The sequence below is a fragment of the Moschus berezovskii genome, chromosome 22 (genome assembly GCF_049115385.1).
Source record: "Moschus berezovskii isolate FMDL1 chromosome 22, NW_MosBer_1.0, whole genome shotgun sequence".
Lineage (NCBI taxonomy): Eukaryota > Metazoa > Chordata > Mammalia > Artiodactyla > Moschidae > Moschus > Moschus berezovskii.
Window position 1 is genome coordinate 28553669 of NC_142481.1, and position 21092 is coordinate 28574760.

The window sequence follows — 21092 nt, forward strand, 5'->3', positions numbered from 1 at the left end:
GGAAGTGAGTACTACAAATACAAATAATGATTACTGTTTAGCGGAAAGATAAGGTCATAATTAAATGCACACATGGAGGTGGGACTACCTGGATAAATGTCACATTTTTTAAAAAAAATCTAGATGGTTAGAAGAGTGTTAGCCTTCCAATAATTAAGCTACATATTTTTTTGGTATAGATTTGGTGTCTATTTCACTTTATCACAAATTAAATAAAAATAGTCTAAGTTTATTCCATTCTTTGTATTAGTTTGAAAGTATTCAATTCTCCTCTAGTAAAGAGACTATATAGAGGACTGAAAATTAAATGTTACAATATCAAGCCAAAATATTCACAGAAAAGTGGAAAATAATGTTTTCCCCATTTTAATAATGTTCTAAAAATGCGTATTCTATGATAACATAAAATAGTTTTTACACAAAAATCTAAAAGATATTTAAGAAAAAAGAAGATATTTGGATCAATGAATAGAAAATACACCTTATATGATTTTTAGGAAGACCAATAAATGAAGAATTCATGTACAACCTTAAAAATTAAGACTAAAGTTTCTTTTTAGCAATTACATTTAATAAACATGGAAGTCACAGAGCACCACTTTTTAAAATTGAAAGACATTAAACTACTTAAAAACATTATGTACAAACATCACAAATAGAGCCTGAGAGTTTGGGGGAAAGTACTAACCAGTTACTGCCAGCAGCTGTGAAACTCTCACCTCCATTTCCTCCCGATGAGACCTGTCTCGGTCTTCAAATTCACGTGTCCTTCTTCGGGCCTCTTCAAAGGCCTGCTGTGCTAAGGCGTCCTCCTGCTGTCATAAGAAGACATTAAATAGGTATTTTAATTTTGATATATAATCAAAAAATTAAAATTTGGGGGGGTGTTCTATTTTTTGAAAGAAAGGAACAACAGACGATTTCTCAAAACATCAAAGCCATAAATAAACATTAGAGCAACTTCTCCAAGAAAACCTCATTATTTCCATATGCTAGTATAACATCCTGGAAATCGTAGTCACGTTCAAATGAAAATGCTCTTCCCTTTTCCGTCCTTACCTCATCCTATTCACCAAAATAAAATCCTAATCAAGACAATATTTAAGACACGGAAGTATAAGGAAAAAGAAATTAGTAGATACTTCTACAGTGTGGGGATAAGACAGGCCAGATGCTCTAATTATAACACTGAAGCCAGAAATATAGAAGAGTATTAGCAGAATTGATTGTACAAATGTTAGAAACTTCTAAGCAACAAAAAGAAAATTCCAAGGGATATTATCAAGGAAAATTATTTGTAACATGTAACAAATCTACCTGAATCCTTTCCCAATGGATGAATAAAGATCTGTACATGAAGGAAACCCAGATACCTCAAACTTCTTGTGTCTAAAAGGCAACCAATTGAAACTCGCCCTCTATACTTTAGTCTGGATGGTAGCACCAACTCACTCCTTTCAGCTGGGAACCTGAACTGCCTTTGCCTTTTACTCTCCTCTTACCTTCACAGACCCAATCAACCACCAAATCCTATCCATATGACCTCCTATTTTTTGAAGCATTATAGTCTCCTTTTCATTCCTTCAAACATTTTGCTAGTTCAGGCTCCTAAGAACTCTCACTAAATTACTGCAATTACTTACTGCTTCCATTCTGTCATCCCCCAAGCCATAATACAGCCATCAGAGCATGCTTTCTAAAGCACAACCTGACCATAATAACCCCCAACTTAAGGCTCCCTGTCTATAGCACATGATGCTCAATGTTTGCAGCCACATACGTCTCAACACTAGAACTTTCAATATACAGTTGATGAAATTAAAGTATCAAAAATACAACCAAAAAAGTCAATATTCAACTGCCTCAATTTCATTGCAGGAATGGGTGCCCAGGTAACAATGCTCTAGCCAATGATATAGAAGTGTAAGTCACCTGATAGGGCTTCTAAGAGTCATTTAAGAGACATGTCACCTTTCCTTCTCCTTGGGAACTGATGCAATGACCAGAGATACAGCATCCATCTTGCACACATAATACTAAGCCCAGCAGGAAAAATGAAAGGACCCACAGCCCCCAATAAAATGTGCCATACCGGGCCTGAACTGCATACTGCCGATATCTTATTCTGTGTGCTAAATCCTTTATTTGGCTGTGTTAGTAGGGTTGTTCAATACTTGTCATTTTCACTGACTAAACAAAATGGAAAAGTGTGACCAAATTTCCACTCTCATGATGCATTTACTAGCTTTGTGACCCAGGGGTATTTCATTTTCTAAGCCTCAGTAAATTCTCATGAAGAATGCACATAGCGGTAATACTTCATGAGATTAAATAACATAAAAAAATTTAAGTGCATACCTGACAACATTCAATAAATCCTATTCTTTTATAAGCATTTGTGGACAGATAAAATTTATACATGTGAGTACACATAACTATATATATCAACTGTATTCTCAGAATGTAATGTATAAGCCAGAGATACCCACAAAAGGACACTATTCCCAACTCCTTAGGGTTTTCTATTAGTTGGGTATCAACTAGGGCATGTCTGCTTATCAGCAGGATATCCCTTCTGTTTTGTGTATTCATTCACTTAATTTCATTTATTCCACAAATGTCCAGTGAGTCTTCATGATGCCCAAGTCACTGTGCTGGGTGCCACGTATACAGAGTGGGAACAATCAATGCTTTTCCTCAGAGTTTCTGGTCTAGTAGGGCAGGTGGACAATGAAGAAATAATTACAAAAATCAATAAATAATTACCAGCTGTGATTGAATACAGTAGAGAAGACTTGAAAGATAAAATGAGAGCATATAATATGAGGTGTAATCTAACTCCCTAAGGAAGTTATTAGCCACTAAGGTGTATTTTAGCAAGGATCATAGGTTTTTACCTTATTAAAAAGAAATTATTACTATTATTTGTAGTAAAAAAAGCCAAGAGAGATTTGGTAGCTCTCTACCTACAATTACAGCTTCGTCTTTTCTAGTAAGATGTGAAATGTATGTGCAATGAACAATGTCTACACTTTAATAAATGGTTAAACTGAAAGAAAATCAGTGACCCAACGTTATTTTGATCGTTTCCTGGTGGGAACTCAAATAACACCTCCCTTTCGAGGATAATATAAAGAGTACTTGCTGATAAAACTACACACTCACCCATAAAGTATGCTAAAACAGATAGGGACAACTAACACCAGCCAGACTCAAGCAGTCGTGGGAGAGGCTTTCAGCACTCCTGTCCCCACCAGCTACCTGCTATACCAGTCTGTTACTCCATAGTCTATACCACAGTCTGCACAAAGCAGTCAGGTGGGGTCATCATAAAGAGTGGTTGGGTGTTTGTGAAACCCACGTGGGAAAAAAGTCTAGCAGTGCTCTCATAAAGCATACAAATAAGACTATTCTTAACCATTCTTGCTATGTTGATTTTGTCTTTATTGTATAGCTAAATCTACAACTATATTTATTTTACAGTTTGGTAATACTCACCTTTCTGTGCAATGAATTTAAAAAACAGACGTATATATTAAATGAAAATTAAGAATCAAATTCGTATCCAAGAAAGCTGATGATGAACGCATAATCTGTACAAAATAATGACATTTCCTATTCTTTGTGGGGACCAGGATGATTATCACTGATCACATGAAAACCAAAAGAAATAAATCTGCTGAAGAATCATCAACATAAACTTCAAAGGAGACAATTTAGCATGTGCAGCTGCAAACGGTACATTTAACACCACTCTGTAGAACATAACTTTATTTAAATCAAACGACTCTTCTAAATTTTCACTCACATTCTTGTGCATATACAAAAAGCAAAGCTGTTTGCATGTTGGCTTTGTTGAAAGAAAAACCCTGCAAAAAGCTTTAGGATACCAGTTTTACATCAGTGTCATCAGGTACTTTAAATAGAAAATCTATTCATCCCAATAATGGCTAAATTCTTCTAACCTTATAGAATCAAATTAGAACTTTTGGAAAGTCATTATATTGAAGGTGAACATTGTTGTGACTGCTAAATTAATTTAAAAAGTACAACAACGAAGATAAGCTATTAGTTCTTAAACTGATAATACAAATACAAATGGTGGAACAAACATTTAAACACTGTATAAAGAACAATATTCTTGGTGAATTTTTTAAAACGATGAAATAGACATTTACTAGGAATTAGCTGTGGTACACAAGTAATTCATAATTGTTACCCGAGCAATTCTTTTCCAAAGTAGTGAGGAATTCTACCAATCAACTGGATATCAGAGTTGCATAAATTACAAATACATCCATGTATTCACAGTTAAAGTGGCTAACTAAAAAATCTATGACAAAGCTGATGCTGAACACAAAAAAAATTCACGTGACATTAAATAAGCACTTTGGATTTTAAAAACTTTAGCCTTTGAAGAATTTCTCTGAAATCAACCTAGTTTCTAAAATGGCATTGATTTTTTTTTTTTGTCCTTTTAGCTATATTTTGTTCAAAACTAGCTGGAAATCTCTGATCAAAGTACTCAATGGTGAGTTTTTCAGTTTTTCCAGCTTTCAAAGAATTGCAATTGTTGAAAATCAAACATAGGAAAACAACACTTAAATTTACCCCTTACACATTACAGAAAACGAAGTGAAAATACAATCAGCAAACATGATTCAATTGTGAATTTATACAACTGTAGTCAGAAATATCTTCATTGTAAGAAAATTTCAGAACACTTTATTGAAGTATATTACACACACAAAACAGTGCACATCTTAGGGCTGTGCTGCCCAGTAGCACAGCCTCTAGTCACGTGAGTGCTGCATACTTGAAATGCTGCTAATTCGAGTAAGTGGAAAACACACTGGGTGTCAAATACTTACTGCCAAAAAAAGGTAAAATGTCTCAATAAACGTTTATATCCACTTTATGTTCAAATGATAATATTTTGGATATACTGGGATCAATAAAATGAAAAACTTAGTAATTAAAAAAAATTTTTTTTTAAATGTGACTTTTAGAAAAATTTAAATTACTTAATGTGGCTCACATCTGAATTCTACTGGACAGCACTGTCCTAAAAGATAGCTTGATGAATTTTCAGAAACTGAACCTGCTCTGTAACTAGAAGCCAGCATTACAGAAAAAAGAACATTACCAGCATCGTGGAAGTCGTCTTCTCCTCCATTCCAGTTAGACTCCTCTCTCAAGGATAAATCACTACCGTTCTTTTTAACACCATGCAGTATTAGTTCTACCTATTTTTGTACTTTGATATGTATTATGTGTTCATATAGCATGTGGTTTTTTTAATACCCTTAATATATCTGTGAAATTCACTCATTGGTGGGCTAGTTGTAGTTTTTTCATTTTCATTGTATTTCTCTGTGTGAACATGTTTGACTGTTTAGTGGGCATTTGGGCAGTTTATATAGTTCCTGGCTATTAACCAATAATGATGTTACAAATGTCCTAGTATGTATATCTTGATGAATACACACACACACACACACATATTCATTTCTACTGCATACCAAGCCTCAGAAAAGAATTACTGGATCACACACACACACATGTGCAGTTTGAGTATTTATTGCCAGTTTTCCAAATGTTTTGCCAACTTTATGTAATCAAACAACACACAAACTGTTTTTCCATATCCTTGCCAATGTTTCTCAAAAATAACTCTGAACAAAGGCAAAAAGACAATACCTGTGAAAATATTTCAGTGGAAATACCTACACAATTTAATTTTTAAAAATGGAGTTGTGACTATCCTCTGTTTATCTCTTAGCTTAGCAGGTACCCCAGCAACTGTTAGAGAATTTTGTTCTCACATGGCAGAGAGAATAAGCAAGCTAGCTCTCTTCTGTGTTTCTTATCAGGACACTAATCCTATCATATCAGGACTCCACTCTTTGGACCTCATTTAACCTTAATCAACCCCGTAAGGGGGCTTCACTGGTGGCTCAATGGTCAAAGAATCCACCTGCCAATACATGAGATGCAGGTTTGATCCTGGGGTCAGGAAAATACCCTTGAGAAGGAAATGGCAACCCACTCTAATCTTGGCTGGAATATCCCACAGACAGAGGAGCCTGGAAGGCTACAATCCATGGGGTTGCAAAAGAGTCAGATACAATTTAGTGACTAAACAACAAGAACATACCCCATAAAGGCCCTATCTCCAAATATAGTCATACTGGAAGCTGAGGCTTCAAAGTACTAACTTAGGGGTAACACAAACATGCTGTTCTCAATAGCTGGTAAGTGGTGGGGCCAGGAATCACAATTCTAGGACCATGAAGCTCCTACTCCTAACTTATATACTGTATTGCCTGTTTATTTTTATTATCTTCCAGAAGATTTGGGATGGTGAAAGCTCCAGAGAAGTGCTGATGGTTGGCATCCCCTGCTTTAAAATTTTTATATTATGAAAGACCTGTTATTATATTAGTTTTCTATCACAGTAGATGACACTTTATAGCAATAAAACCCAATCTGTGGACCAGGGCAACAAAACCTGGCAAATTCTAAGTACAGAAAATACTGTGGGTTAAACTTAAAATTTTTACCTATCATTTTATATTTCAGTTTTAGACATCAACTCAATTCCCCCTTATATAAATTCACTCTGCTGTTAATCACTTTTTACAAAAACAGCCTTCTAAATTGCTAATTATTTACTATTTTTCTGAAAGAATTAAGTATTCCTTATCCCTGTGGAAATCAAAGTAGCAGAGATTCTTTCTTAAGAATTTTAACTCTGAATCTGAATTTTTTTACTCGGAAGGTTTAATTTTTTTAATCTCTTAAGGAGACAATTCCTACATTTCTATATATGGACAACAACATGGAAAAAGATAACAGAGCTAACAAAAAGAGAGCTCCTTTTTATTCATGCCATCATTTTAACTTCACTAAGTGGATTAATACTAAACAAATGAAAAATAACACCCTCTAATAATCATATACTCTGATATGTTCTGGCCTCCATAATTACAAAAGTCAGTCAGCTGTTAATCTTACTGTGACTCACTTGCATGTAATGAGGCTTCCCTTTTGCAGGTTTGGCTATTATGTATCTAGGTATGGATTTCTTTGTTTATCCTTCTTAAAGTTCATTAAACTTGTTGGACATGGAGGTGAATATTTTTAATCAAATTTAGAAATTTTCAGCTATTTCTTAAAACACATTTTCTGCTCCTTTCTTTCTCTCCTCTCCATCTGGGACTTTCATTACATGTATGCTATTCTGTGTGCTGGCGTCCTACCGTCTCTGATACTGATTTTTTTTTTTCTTTCTGCTTTCTGTTCTTGAGATTGGATAACCTCCATTAACCTGTGTTCAAGTTCACTAATTCTTTTGCCAGCTCAAATCCTGAGTCTGTGAATTTTTCATTTCAGTCACTGTACTTTTCAAATTCTAGAATTTCTATTTGATTCCTTTTAAAAATGTAGATCTCTTTATTCCTTAAAAAAAAAAAAAAAATCTCTTTTGGCTGCCCTGCACGGCATGTGGGATCTTAGTTTCCCGACCAGGGATCGAACCCACACCCCTGCATTGGCAACAGAGAGTCTTAATCACTGGACAAGGGAAGTCCCAAATCTCTTTATTAATACTCTCTTTGAAGAGTCACTGGCAAAAGGAAGAATTTTTCCTTAGTTCTTAGAATACACTGAAAAATAAACTGCTCTTTTTGTTACTAGGAACCATCATTTGCCACTGAGCTCCCTCCAAGTTTCTATTGCTTGCCTTTCCCTGAATAACAGTCACACTTTTGTGCTTATTTTCATGTCTTATAATTTCCTGATAAAAACTGGGTATTTTAGATGAAATACTCTAAATTAGTAGCAACTCGACATTCTGACCCTGCCTACAGCTTCATGTTGCCTGTTTTCTGTTTGTCCACTTAGTGACCTAATTTTCTGGAGTCTGTTTCCCCATCAGTGTCTAAACTCTGATGTCACTGCTTTTTTTTTCTTATCCCCCTTCTTTCTAAGCCTTGCTTTCTAGGGGGCTGTCCCAGGTCAACATAACTTAGTGGCCAGCCAATGACTGGTCAGACATTTTGCTTCAACATCTTGAGCCAGAAGGCTTTCAAATCCTTTGCCATGGGGTCTGTGTGTGGCTTGGAGGGATACTTTCAAAGTGCAGGGAGTTTCTCAGTCTACCCTGTATTCAGTCAGGGGCCAGTAGCTTTCAAGGATCCTCTGTCCTCTCCTGAATAGGTGTAGCCTTGTTCATGTACACAGCCTTTTGGACCGTAAGAGCTAAGTGTGATATGAATAGGAGAGCTCACTTTAGCTATCTCTTTCCCTAGATTTCTCTGATAAATTTCTGGCCAGTCTGCTATTTTCTTGTTCCCTGCAACATTAGCTTTCCCAGACTGTCTGCCACAGAGACTGCTATTGTTTTCAGTGACAGTCCTGGGCATGTGTTTTTCCAAGTGCTGCTCTAAATAAAGTCAGTTCCCTCTGACAGGACAACAGAGCTGCCAGTCCTCATGGCGTGCCCAGGGTAGAACTTAAGGAACCAGAGCTGAGGGAGGAGATGGGAGCATCTCCTAACATGCTAGACCATCATCACTGTTTATACTGAAATTCACTAGCTTTGTTCAAATAAATGCCTCTCAATATATGTCCTCTGGTTAATTTCCAGAGACCCTGAATGGGTTTTTGCTTGTTTGTTTACAATTTTATTAAGTTTAATAATTGCTTTTTGGAAGGAGAATTTGCCAAGCTCCTCATTCAGCTGTTTCAAAACTGCTGCTCTTACATTTTATTTTAAACTGGGTTCCCTCCCTCCAAAATGTGCCAAAGATCCAGAGCAAATATTAAGCAGAACCACCTTTTACACTTTGAAGTGCCCCACTAAGCACACAGTGGTAATCCGATGCAATTTAAAACCACTGAAGGAAAAACTTCCCCCAAACCGGGACCAAATTCTGGGTCTTAGTCTCTTCAGAATTCCTCAATATCATGAGAACATGAGACTTTCTATACTTACTCTTAAAAAAAAAATTCCAAATTTACTTGATAATAACAAACTGTATATACAAAGAGACAAGGCAGGCAGCAAGGCCCTGGATCTCCTGTTCTCTGCTTCCCCAGGCTCTCTTCACCCCTAGGCTCCAGCAGGGACCATTCCCTTCCCATCCTGTGGTGGAAGTGGGGATTGGAAGGTACGGAGATGATGTGCGTGTGTATGAATGTGTGCTTGTTTGTGTATGAATGTGCGTGTGTGTGTGTGTGTAGCGGTATGGGGTGCAGTGTGAAGAACGGAGAAGGATCAAAAAGTAGAGAGTGGGCCTTCCCTCATCCCACCACCCTGAGGAGGGTTCTTGAGGGAGCTGCCTCAGATGTGTCTCAGCCTATGAGACAGTAGAAGATCCAGCATCCAAAAGTGACCCAGTGACTGGCCCAGCTGAGCTCTGACCATTTGTGGATCGTGTATGCCATGCTGTAGCCCTGCTCCTCTGTGGTGTCATCCACATCAACATCAAACAGAGAGCCCAGGTAGGCCAGGTGGAAGATGGCCAGGGCCCCAAAGAGCAGGTTTAAGGCTTGCACCCCCAGGCCCAAATGATACTGGTGTGAACAGTCTGGCGGGCACCTTCTTGACAAGATGCAGGCACTGAGGATCCGAGCCAGGCGCTTTCGGAGGATGTGCTCCACGTAAGTGATAAATGCCAGAGACAGCAGCACCGCAGCCAGGTGGAAGCTAAAGCCGTGCAGAAGGGCGCTGGCTGTATAGGTGACCAGCACGGCTGAGAAAGTCCCTAGGTGGAGAGCATTCTTGAAAACATAGTTATTTAGCCAGCAAGACATAGGCAGGTTCCAGCTTGTGACAACTTCCACCATGGACCGGGGCAGCTCCACGTTCAATGGCTTAGAGACCTTCAGGTCCCATTCCAGGTGATCCTTCTCCTTGGTGAAGCCGGTCCCTGCCAACGTGGCTGTGGCCTCAGATAGAAAGCCCACAAAATAGTTGCTGAAGCGGAAGGAGACGGCACTCTCATAGGCTCGCAGCCACTTGCGAAGGAGGTGGTCACCATCGAGGGGGATGAAGTAGGGGAAAAGATAGGGGCCCACACAGGTGGATAGCACGAGGCACAGAAAGGCCAGCAACAGGCTCCGGGCCACCTTCTGCAACCACCGGCAGCTCAGTGGGTGGCCTTGGATGGCCTCTAAGTACCTGTGGAAGGATATCCAGGGCCCAAAGATGACAGTGCCCACAAAGCAGAGGTAGCCCATGAACTCCACGGGTGAGGGCACCATGCTCACCTCACCCCGATCCAAGTCAAAGCCCAGAGACACTGCCTTCATGGCCACAATCATCTGGGCCCCTCGCATCCTGTGCCATGTCACAGTGTCCACCATGTACGTCTCACCCATGAGCAGGTAAGCGAGGATGGTGATGGAGACGAAGACACCGCGATGGGAGGAATGTCGGCAGAGGAACAGCACGAGGTAGCACAGAAGGCTGAGCAGCATGACCCAGACCATGTGCAGCTCGAAGAAATGGTAGAGGCTGAAGAACCCACCTGCCACAGTACTTGCGTGCTTCAGGTAGGATGGCAATCCGAGCCTCCAGAGGAGGCGGCAGGCGAGACACATGGCAAGGAGCAGCCAGATCTGGTCAAGGCCCTGCTGGGCAGTAGGAAGGAGACAGTCCTGCAGGAGCTGCTGGAAAAATTCCTGGCGGCTGAAGGTGGCCATTGTGGACCCCCACGGATGGATGAACAGATGACTTGGCAGTTAAGAAGCTGCAGTCCAGGCGGCCAGGGACACACCACTGCCACCACTCGGCAGCCTCCCCTGACCAGCTGCAAGGCTGGGGCCACTGAAGCTCCCAGGGCAGCACTGTATACTTACTCTTAAAGACTGGGTAAGATAGATCTCCAGACAAAGGCAAGATTAGGGATAAATAAAGGGACCACAGTCAGTAAAGCCTGAAGTCACCCTACCTGGGCTCGCTCCTCATCAAACTCCAGGCAGCCCATACCATCCAGTCTCTGGAGATCAATCCAGCCTTTCCAGATAACACAGACTCCATTGAGAATCATGGGAGCCTTTAAATATACCTAAGACACAGAAAAGAAGGATGAAAATCCATGATGAGCCATCAGACACATAAGAAAGGATAAATTTACTTATGAAAACTGGTTTTCTTCGGGGGGGAAAAATTAAATACAATGATAAAATTAAGAATTGCAGGAAAGTATACAAACTACAGCCCCTGACTATGTTCTATACATAAAGTTAATCTGGCTTACCAGGATTTTATTTCTAGTCACAATTTTTCTAGATTATTTTTAAAAGGAAGTTTCAAAGATTTTGTAAAAACCATTTGTAGTAAGATGATGCTTAAAGTAGACATCATTTCTTTTGGAGCTGAAGCTGGGACACTCAGGTACTTTGTCTTAATTTTTGAATCCTAAACAGAAAGACATGTAGATGTACAATAATTGGAATTCACTAGCCCCTGAAGAGAACGCACTCTTTCTATTTGGATACCTGAAGCCACCCAGGGTCAGGCTCTTCTCCTTTCCTTTCCATTTTATGAGCTACCTCATAGACTTCTGATAAGTAATGCTGCTTTTTTTTTTTAAACTTAAGTTAGCCAGAGTTGATTTCTATTGCTTTCAGCCAAAGAACCTTAACTGATACAACACTTACTTATGCATATAACACATAATATGTTTCAAGTAAATAAGCCTTGAACAAAAGTCACTTTAGGCATGATTTCCAAATTTAAGTCACTTTAATTTTGGATCACCAAATTAATTTTCATATTGCCTGAAAATATAATTGTTCTCAAGCAATTAAGGATCCACCAAGAAAGGATGGATCATCTTGATGGAAGATGGATGATACTATTATCTTGAGGTGAGTATTTTACTGTGATACAGTAAGAAAAAATAAAGGAGGAAGAAGCTGAAAACACCTTTTTCTATTAATTCAGCAGTTTCTTCAACAAAAAAATCTTGAGGCACTCTTGTTTTTAGAGAGGTTTAGTAAGACTGTCAGTAATTATAAATATGCAAGAAAAATGACTACTGAAGCACCTGTAAAATAAAACCTAGGGAACTTATGCCTTCTTAGTACATATTTATGTCATTCCCCTCTACTACTAAACACAACTATTTTTCCTGTTAAGGGCCCCCATAAACCATGCTGAGTCAATTTCTACTGATATTGGGAAAAAAGTAAAAAACATTAGGTTCCATTTCTCCTCCCATGTGGACCAAGGGAAACAGTCTACAGTTATAGCTGAAACCGTTTAACCACACATTTCCTTCTGTTCCGATAAGTGCACATTGTGAATTCCTTTCCACACTGTGAATTTAAAACTCCAATGGTGTGCACCTAATCGAACAAGTGACTATGACAACCTCATGCGTGATCTCACTAAATCTACAATAACTCTCTGAATTGCCTATCACTATAACTTGACTTACCACATCTACTAATCGAGATTCCCACTTACTCTTTCCAACAGAGAAGAGGGTGCTACCCAGTACAGCATTTCAACTGTCAATCTACCTCATTGTTTTAAATTCTCACACTAAACATAAAGATGATTCTCATTTAACAGGAGAAAAAGGTCAATTTTATGATCAAAGATTCCATAACCTAACATTCAAATTAACTTCCATCATCAAGAAATATTTTCCTTATGAAATTACCAAATTTTTTTTTAAAAGCTGATTTATTACTCTTTTATAAAAGTTCTCTCATGACTAAGAAAACCACTGATCTGCCTTGGAAAATTCCTAAATGGGTTCAGAAAATGGCTACAGTTCATAATCAAGGCTAGTGCCTGGAATTGTAATTTAAAAAAATATTTAGATGATCCTGTGATTTATTTAGATGTTCACATTTAAAAACAGTTTTATGTGTAGACCTTCAAAGTAAATGTTTGGCACCTTCATACATTCATGAATAACAAACCTTGAAGTACGAAGAAAATAAAACTGTCAACAATTTGGCATTTTGTAATGTAATTTAATAATGTCATTTAAACATTCAGACATTTTTTTAATGAAAGAAATGATGGTTCATTTCAAACTGTGAAAAGAAAATGTATTAGAATATGACCTCAGGTTTAAACCACTGTCCTAGAATAATTAAATGTTTTATATAAAATGGATTCTATAAAGTCTTTAAAATGGGTAAATAGTCAGCTAATCACACACAAAAATAGCAATAGCTTGCTTATCTTTCCAAAAGTAAAATATCAGGAGGATATGCTTAAGACTTCACAGAAAGTTAAAAGTGACTGCAGCCTCATGTTTTGCATCTTTTGGAAATAAGGTAAAAGTATTACAATTATAGGAAATGGCAACCCACTCCACTATTCTTGCCTGGAAAATTCCATGGACAGAGGGTGGTTGGGGGGCTACAGTTGGTGTCACAAAGAGTCAGACACGACCAAGCACGAGCACAAAAGTACTGCACATTTAAAAAAATCAGCTCAAGTTCTAAGTACCAGTATTTGTAATGCTATTTCAATTCAAATTACACATGGTATCACTTAATTTTCACATTCTATAGCTTTAAAATCCATATCACTGTAGGAGTAAAGTTTCAACAAAAATATGTACGAACCAACCATGGCATTATCCGTTAACAGAATACCACTCAGCCATTAAAAAGGAATAAAGTAGTGATACATGCTACAACATGGATGAACCTTGAAAATATTATGCTAAGTTAAAGAAACCAGAAAAAGGCCACAAACTACATGATTCCATTTACATGAAATATCCAGAGTAGGGAAACACAGAGACAGGAAAGATATTAGTGGTTCCCAGGGGCTGGGGCTGGAGGGCGGGCAGAGGGGGTGTGGGGGGTGGTGGAAATGAGGCGTGACCACTAATAAGTACATGATTTCTTTTTAGGGTGATGAAGATGTTTTAGAATGAGAGTGGTGATAGCTGCACAGTTCTGTGAATATGCTAAAAATCCCTGAAATTTTTCTTTAATTTAGTGAGGGGTGAATTTTATGCTCTATGAATTATATCTCAATATAGTAATTGTAAAACATATTCATGGTAAGTTTTATTATCTGTTACACAGGCGACATCTAAGATATGTGAACAGTGATTTCTGGGCAGGCAGTTGCATGTGGGATTTTGGCACTCTGGGAAGAGATATCAGTTGAAGATACAAATCTGGCAGCTATCAACAGGGCTTCCCTGGTGGCTCAGATGGTAAAGAATCCACCTGCAATGCAGGAGACCCAGGTTCAATCCCTGGGTCTGGAAGATCCTCTGGAGGAGGAAGTGGCAACCCAATCCAGTATTGTTTAGAGAATTCCATGGACAGAGGAGCCTGGTGGGCTACAGTCCATGGGATCACAAAAGTGTCAGACATGACTGAGCAACTAACACAGCCATCAACAACACTGTGGTGTTTCAATTCAGGGGTACGGAAGAGATTACTCAAGCAACAGTAAGTAGGAGAGAAGAGGGGAGCCCATGAAGAGACCTGCGGCAATTCAACTTTTTAGATGCTATGGAGCAGAGAAGAATCCAGCAGAGCAGGCTATGAACAAAAAGGAAAGCATGCAAAGAGCCTAGTGGCTAAAGGTTAAGTTACAGGCCCCCCCGTAAAAATTTCTCCTTTGTTGGCCACATAAAACTTCAAAGTATCATGTTACAGGATCTTAGGTCACTCATAACTTTTAGCAATGCCCTTATTTAGAGGAGTTTATGGCAAGCCACTCCAGTACTCTTGCCTAGAAAATCCCATGGATGGAGGAGCATAGTAGGCTGCAGTCCATGGGGTCGCTGTGGGTCGGACACGACTGAGCGACTTCACTTTCTCTTTTCACTTTCACACATTGGAGAAGGAAATGGCAACCCACTCCAGTGTTCTTGCCTGGAGAATCCCAGGGACAGGGGAGCCTGGTGGGCTTCCATCTATGGGGTCACACAGAGTCGGACACGACTGAAGTGACTTAGCAGCAGCAGCAGCAGCAGTCTGGAGTTCAGACAACCTACATGAGTTTGAGTTTACGGATAAGTTTCAAGAAGACCAGAAACATCTCAAAATTCTGTATAAAAATATATGTTTGTGTCCATGTGTACTTTTCTAAAGAAGTCTAATGTTTTCACCAAATTCTTGAAAGGATACATAAGGGGAAAAGGATACAACTATGATAGTAAAAATGCAACTTCCCCTTCCCTCACAGACACCAATGTCTCTGCAGCGCACAGCTTACGAGATGATAAATCTCATTTCCTTTAGTAAAGGGACCAAACTACTTCAGCAGCTAAATATTAGTCACTCTGGGTTTTGAAATGCAAGAGTCTGAGTAAGGATATGAGAGAACTGAAGATATCTTTCCATTTATCAACCTGTATAGAACTGTTCTATCTGAGAGTCTGGAGTCTCTTTTCTGTCGGAATCTAAATTTGGAATAAGCAGTGGCAACTTCAATTGTCCTTTCTGCTATAATAGCTCCGAGGTAGCCAGAGAGACAATAGAAACTGAGAGTACAAAGGAACTGCAGAGAGTTCCCCCTGTTGAGTGTTTCTAAAGAATGTAATTTCAAGATAATTAAAACTGAATAATTGTAAATTTGCAAAGATTTCCATGCACACCAGTACTGAGCTGTAACGTAACATCAATATACATGGAAATCAAGTGTCAAAGCTATTGATCAAAGCAAGCAGCAGAAACTTCACCCTCAAAAAATCCATTTCAATTGGAAAGAATATTTCACTTCTTAGTAGTAAATATTTCACTTCTACAGTAGTAAACTATCAGAGCTCAACCACTGGTGACTTTAGTCTATAAAATGAGATGTTAGGGAAAACAGTGGAAGAAATGATCAGTACTCCTTAGGCCCTCAGTAAATAATTGAATGATTATTACCAGAAGAACAGAAAGACAGCTGGAATTAAGAAATGCTTTTCTTACAGCTTCCCTATAATTTCAATTTGAAAAGATTCACCTATTCAGATGTTTATTACCTGTCATTTTGTAAAGGGTAGTATCATAAGGTTAGAGCGAAATACATGATGGATTTTTAAAATTTATATCCCACCACCTCCCTCAAAAATTCCAACACCAGTTATCTTAAAGTTTGTAATAAGGAAGAGCTGAATATATACAAAAAGAACCGTAAGAATTAAGACTGAATTCAGCTATTACATTTAAGTATGACTTAAATAACTCTTAAGATTAATGGAATGTTCCATTCACAGTGATAAAATTGTCAGGAGCTGGATCCAGGAACTTTGCAATCTCCTTTTAAAGACCACAGTTCTAACAAAGTGGACTAGAAATATAACCAGGACCTAATATCTGAAGATTATCTACCTGAAAAATCTATAATATTTAACAAAAAAACCAAGTGAATTAATGTGTTCAATAAAATGACTTATTATAAAAAATATACAGAATCCAACAACTTTCCTATGTTACAACAGTGACTATTTAGAACATTTTAAAAGTCCTTATTTTAAAATAGCATTAGAATTATCCACTAACAATAAATATAATAAGAAACAGGTAGGTTCTATAAGAAGAAAATACCTAATTTTTAAAACACAGAAAAGGACTTGAAAAACAAGATGTCATGTTCTCTAATGGTAAGGGTACCAATGCCAATTTACCTCAAAGTAATCCTGATTTTAACAAAATTCCAGTATAATCTCAAAATAATGTTTTCTGGAATTTGAGGGATAAGTCTGTAATGCACACAAAAGAATCAAGCTATCCAAGAAAATATAAGAAACTATTTTCTGCCCTTTAGATATTAAGACATGCAACAATGCAATCAATATACATGCAGCAGTGCTGTGACAGCTAGAAACAACTTAATGGAATAAGCAAAAAAAAATGAACAACAAAGCCAAGTATACGAGGATTTAATAAATGAAAAAGGCAACATTGCAAATCTATGGTAAATGGGTATTTTACTTAACTAGTGGAGACTGGAAAACTACCATTTGGAAAAAAAAAAAAAAACCAGTTTGAAACAAATGCCTAAAAATATTAAAATAAAACAATACAACTATTTTTAAATGAAAGATAAAAAAATTTTAAATAAACATTCTAATAGTGTGTATGAGGAGAGATACCAGGTTCTAATATGTTGGCAGAGGGAGTGAACTGGCTAATAATTGGGGGAAGGCATATTTTTTTAGCAGTAAGTGTGAATTTTCCTCTTATAAACAGGTCATGTGTCTGCAGGGACTTTATAGAAGACAACTACCATAAATAAGGAGAATCAACTGTAATTATTTTTTAAAGAAAAAGGAATATTATCACTATGGTTAACTCCAAGACAGCATGGGAAGAGCAAAAATTATATGTACTTTAGAATCAGATAAAACCTGGATTTAAATTTTAGTTTTAACAGTGTATTTGAGATAAATAATTTAAGATTATGAATAAGTCTCCCAATTTCTCACATATAAAATCAATAATCACACCTTTTTCATCAATTCAGTTCAGTTCAGTCGCTCAGTCGTGTCCAACTCTCCGCGACCCCATGAATCACAGCACGCCAGGCCTCCCTGTCCATCACCAACTCCCACTCAAACTCATGTCCATAGAATCGGTGATGCCATCCAGCCATCTCATTCTCTGTTGTCCCCTTCTCCTCCCGCCCCCAATCCTTCCCAGCATCAGAGTCTTTTCCAGTGAGTCAACTCGTTGCATGAGGTGGCCAAAGTATTGCAGTTTCAGCTTTAGCATCAGTCCTTCCAATGAACACCCAGGATTGATCTCCCTTAGAATGGACTGGTTGGATCTCCTTGCAGTACAAGGGACTCTCAAGAGTCTTCTCCAACACCACAGTTCAAAAGCATCAATTCTTCGGTGATCAGCTTTCTTCACAGTCCAACTCTCACATCCATACATGACCACTGGAAAAACCATAGCCTTGACTAGACAGACCTTGGTTGGCAAAGTAATGTCTCTGCTTTTTAATATACCTTTTTCATAGGTAACAACAAAAATTAAACCAATGTCCATAAGCTTATGAAACATATAAAGCACCACAGAAACTTACACAAAATACTTGCACTAAAATTTTACACAGTGTTCTCTTTCCAAGGGAAATAAGCAACTTTTTTTTTTGAGAAAATGCTATTGGTGACCACACCAATAGCATCAGCAGATAACCATTAATACTGGGATGGCCACAGGCACCCAGGAAAACAAGATACTTCACAAAGGAAGTGTGTACCCCTTGCTTGTTAGCTGTAATCATTTATGTAGTCTATTTAACAGATTCCTTTCTGACTCATCCTCCTTTAGTCACATGTTCCTCTCCATTTAGAAATGCACAGTCAGCTGCCAGCCTGCTGGATAATCATTACAGACAGTCATTCAGTCTCACTTGCCTCTGAATCATACTTGGGTTGCATGCAAGTGTTAAAAAAATAGATTCTTCTATAGTGATTTAATGTAATTTACCAACCTACTTCTTACAGTTCAAACAGAAAACAGTACATCTTATAGAAATCATAACACGGATTAATATAGAATGTGCCTGGAACTTAAAAGATTAAGCAAGCAAACGTGTGCATGCACACACGCAGGTGCACATGCAATAAACGGATGTGCTAACCAAAGAGAAAATTCCACCCTAAAAGTCATATGGAAAATGGATAAAAATACATAAAAAGAAAGGAAAAAAAAAGTTACAGGGACCTGAAAAGCCGAAACAATCTTGAAAGAAGATAACTTGAGGACTCATACTTCCTGATTTCAAAACTTACTACAAAGCTTCATTAATCAAAATGGTATAATGGCATAAAGACATACAGACTACTGGACTAGAGTAGAAAACCCAGAAATAAACCCTCACATGTGTGGTCAAATGAATTTTGACAACAGTGCCGAGACCATTCAATGGGGAAAGAAGAGTCCTTTTACTAAATGATGTTGCTGCTAAGTCACTTCAGTCTTGTCTGACTCTGTGTGACCCCATAGATGGAAGCCCACCAGGCTCCCCCGTCCCTGGGATTCTCCAGGCAAGAACAATGGAGTGGGTTGCCATTTCCTTCTTCGATGTGTGAAAGTGAAAAGTGAAAGTGAAGTCTCTTAGTCATGTCCGAACCCTAGCGACCCCACGAACTGCAGCCTACCAGGCTCCTCCATCCATGGGATTCTCCAGGCAAGAGTACTGGAGTCGCTTGCCATTGCCTTCTCCGACTAAATGGTGCTAGGAAAATGGATATCCAGAAGCAAATGAATGAAGCTGGACCCTCACCTAATACTGCATACAAAAATTACTTCAAAACAGACCAAAGATCTAAATATTAAGACCTAAAACTATAAAACTCTTAGAAGCAAGGATAAAAGCTTCATGACACTGGATCTAACAATGATTTCTTGGGGATGACACCAAGCACACAGATAACAACAATAAAAATGGACAAGCTGGACTTTTAAAAAATTTGTACATCAAAAGACATTATCAATAGGGTAAAAAGGCAACCCACAGAATGGGAGAAAATATTTACACATCACATACTTATTAAGGAATTAACATCCAAATCAATTCAATATCGAGAACTTCTAAAAGACAAATATTTTATGTACAAACACTTATAAGAGCTATTTAGTCAAAATCACAGAGAAAGAAGAGTGGCTGCCAGGAACAAGGGGAAGGAGCAGTCAAGAAATAGGGAATTACTATTTCATGGATATAGAGCTTGTTTTATAAGACGAAAAGAGTTATACGCATGCATTAGAAGCTCAGTCGTGTCTGACTCTTTGTGACCCCATGGACTCTAGCCCGCCAAGCTTCTCTGTCCACAGGATTCTCCAGGCAAGAATACTGGATTGGATTGCCGTTCCCCTTGGCTCAGATGGTAAAGCGTCTGCCTACAATGTGGGAGGCCCAGGTTCAATCCCTGGGTCAGGAAGATCTCCCGGAGAAGGAAATGGCAACCCACTCCTGTATTCTTGCCTGGAAAATTCCATGGACGGAAGAGCCTGGTAGGCCACAGTCTATGCGGTCGCAAAGAGTCGGACACGACTGAGCAACTTCACATTCACTTTCTCCAGAAAAGAGTTATGGAAGGATATAAAAAGGAGGCAGGTCATGGCGAGCCTAGAATCAGAGAATATAAAGCAGCCTTAAGTTAGATAACCAGTTCAAGAAAAGTTAAACGTTGGAAGGAAAAAGATCGAAGTTGAAGGTTGCTCTGAAGTCATCAAAATGAGGTAAAAAATGACCATGTTAAAATACTGACTCTAATGGGAAGAATAATTTGGTGGGCTAAAATAACTTTCGAAAGTGATATGTGAAGTTTCTAGCAACTTACCTAATGATTATTAGCAGCAATGTAGTAAACTGCAAACAACACAGACTCTTGGGTAAAAGACCTGGGTCTGGATGCTGGCTCTTCCTAGGAGACAGATTACATGACTACTGAAGATTTAGTTAGCCTCTCTGGGCCCCAGTTTCCTCAGCTGTGAAATCAAGCTATCACCAAATGCATTCCACAATCAAATAAAAGACTTCATTCACTCTAGTGCAGGATTAAGTGAATTACTGAGGATATAAATCATCTGGTACTAGTGACGGTGATCAAGACGAAAACTAGTTTGCAGAAGGTCAAAACATTTTAAACAGTCCAGAGTTCTGAAAATGTTCTGAATTTGACAGTGGTGATAAAGGTTGCACACTGTGTATATATTAAAAACCACTGAATTGAACAGATGCATAAGATGGTGAATTCTATGTGAATTTACTGCAATTGAAAAAAGCCCAGCAGCATTGTTCTGGATAGCAAAGGAAAGGCAAGTCAGGACTGAAAAGCTGGAATAAGTAATACCCTCCAAAAATTTAGAAGAGTTCTCCCGAAGTCCCATTATTTAAAACAATATTCTGCAAGAGAGGCAGACATTTATTAAAAATTATCATTTAATATGGGCAGAATATTTTGTTTATTTGAAAATATCTAAATTCTCCTAATGGAAAAGTTTAAGTCACATCCCGAGGCTACACTTGTTTTAATCGGAAGATTAATCTGCCTTCATATCTAAAGTTTTAAAACACAAAAGGGCTTATGTTGACTGTATACATGGAAAAATGTTTTCCCCCATAAAAACAACCTGCCAATCAT

The 21092-nt window shown here is 38.2% G+C and overlaps 1 protein-coding gene and 1 pseudogene across 2 annotated transcripts in view; both read right to left on the reverse strand.

The window, feature by feature from the left end:
• CBFB (core-binding factor subunit beta) overlaps positions 1–21092 on the reverse strand; it is a 48803-nt gene that overhangs the window by 12579 nt on the left and 15132 nt on the right. The window contains exons 4-5 of one of the 2 annotated variants that reach the window (XM_055412599.2): positions 10959–11075; positions 720–815 (exon numbers count right to left, since the gene is read on the reverse strand). In XM_055412599.2, coding sequence (XP_055268574.1) covers positions 720–815; positions 10959–11075 — 213 coding nt within the window. Of the gene's footprint in view, positions 1–688; positions 816–10958; positions 11076–21092 lie in introns of both variants that reach the window. The other variant, XM_055412600.2, reaches the window with a different exon arrangement.
• On the reverse strand, positions 3755–10952 carry LOC129547028 (protein-serine O-palmitoleoyltransferase porcupine pseudogene; annotated as a pseudogene).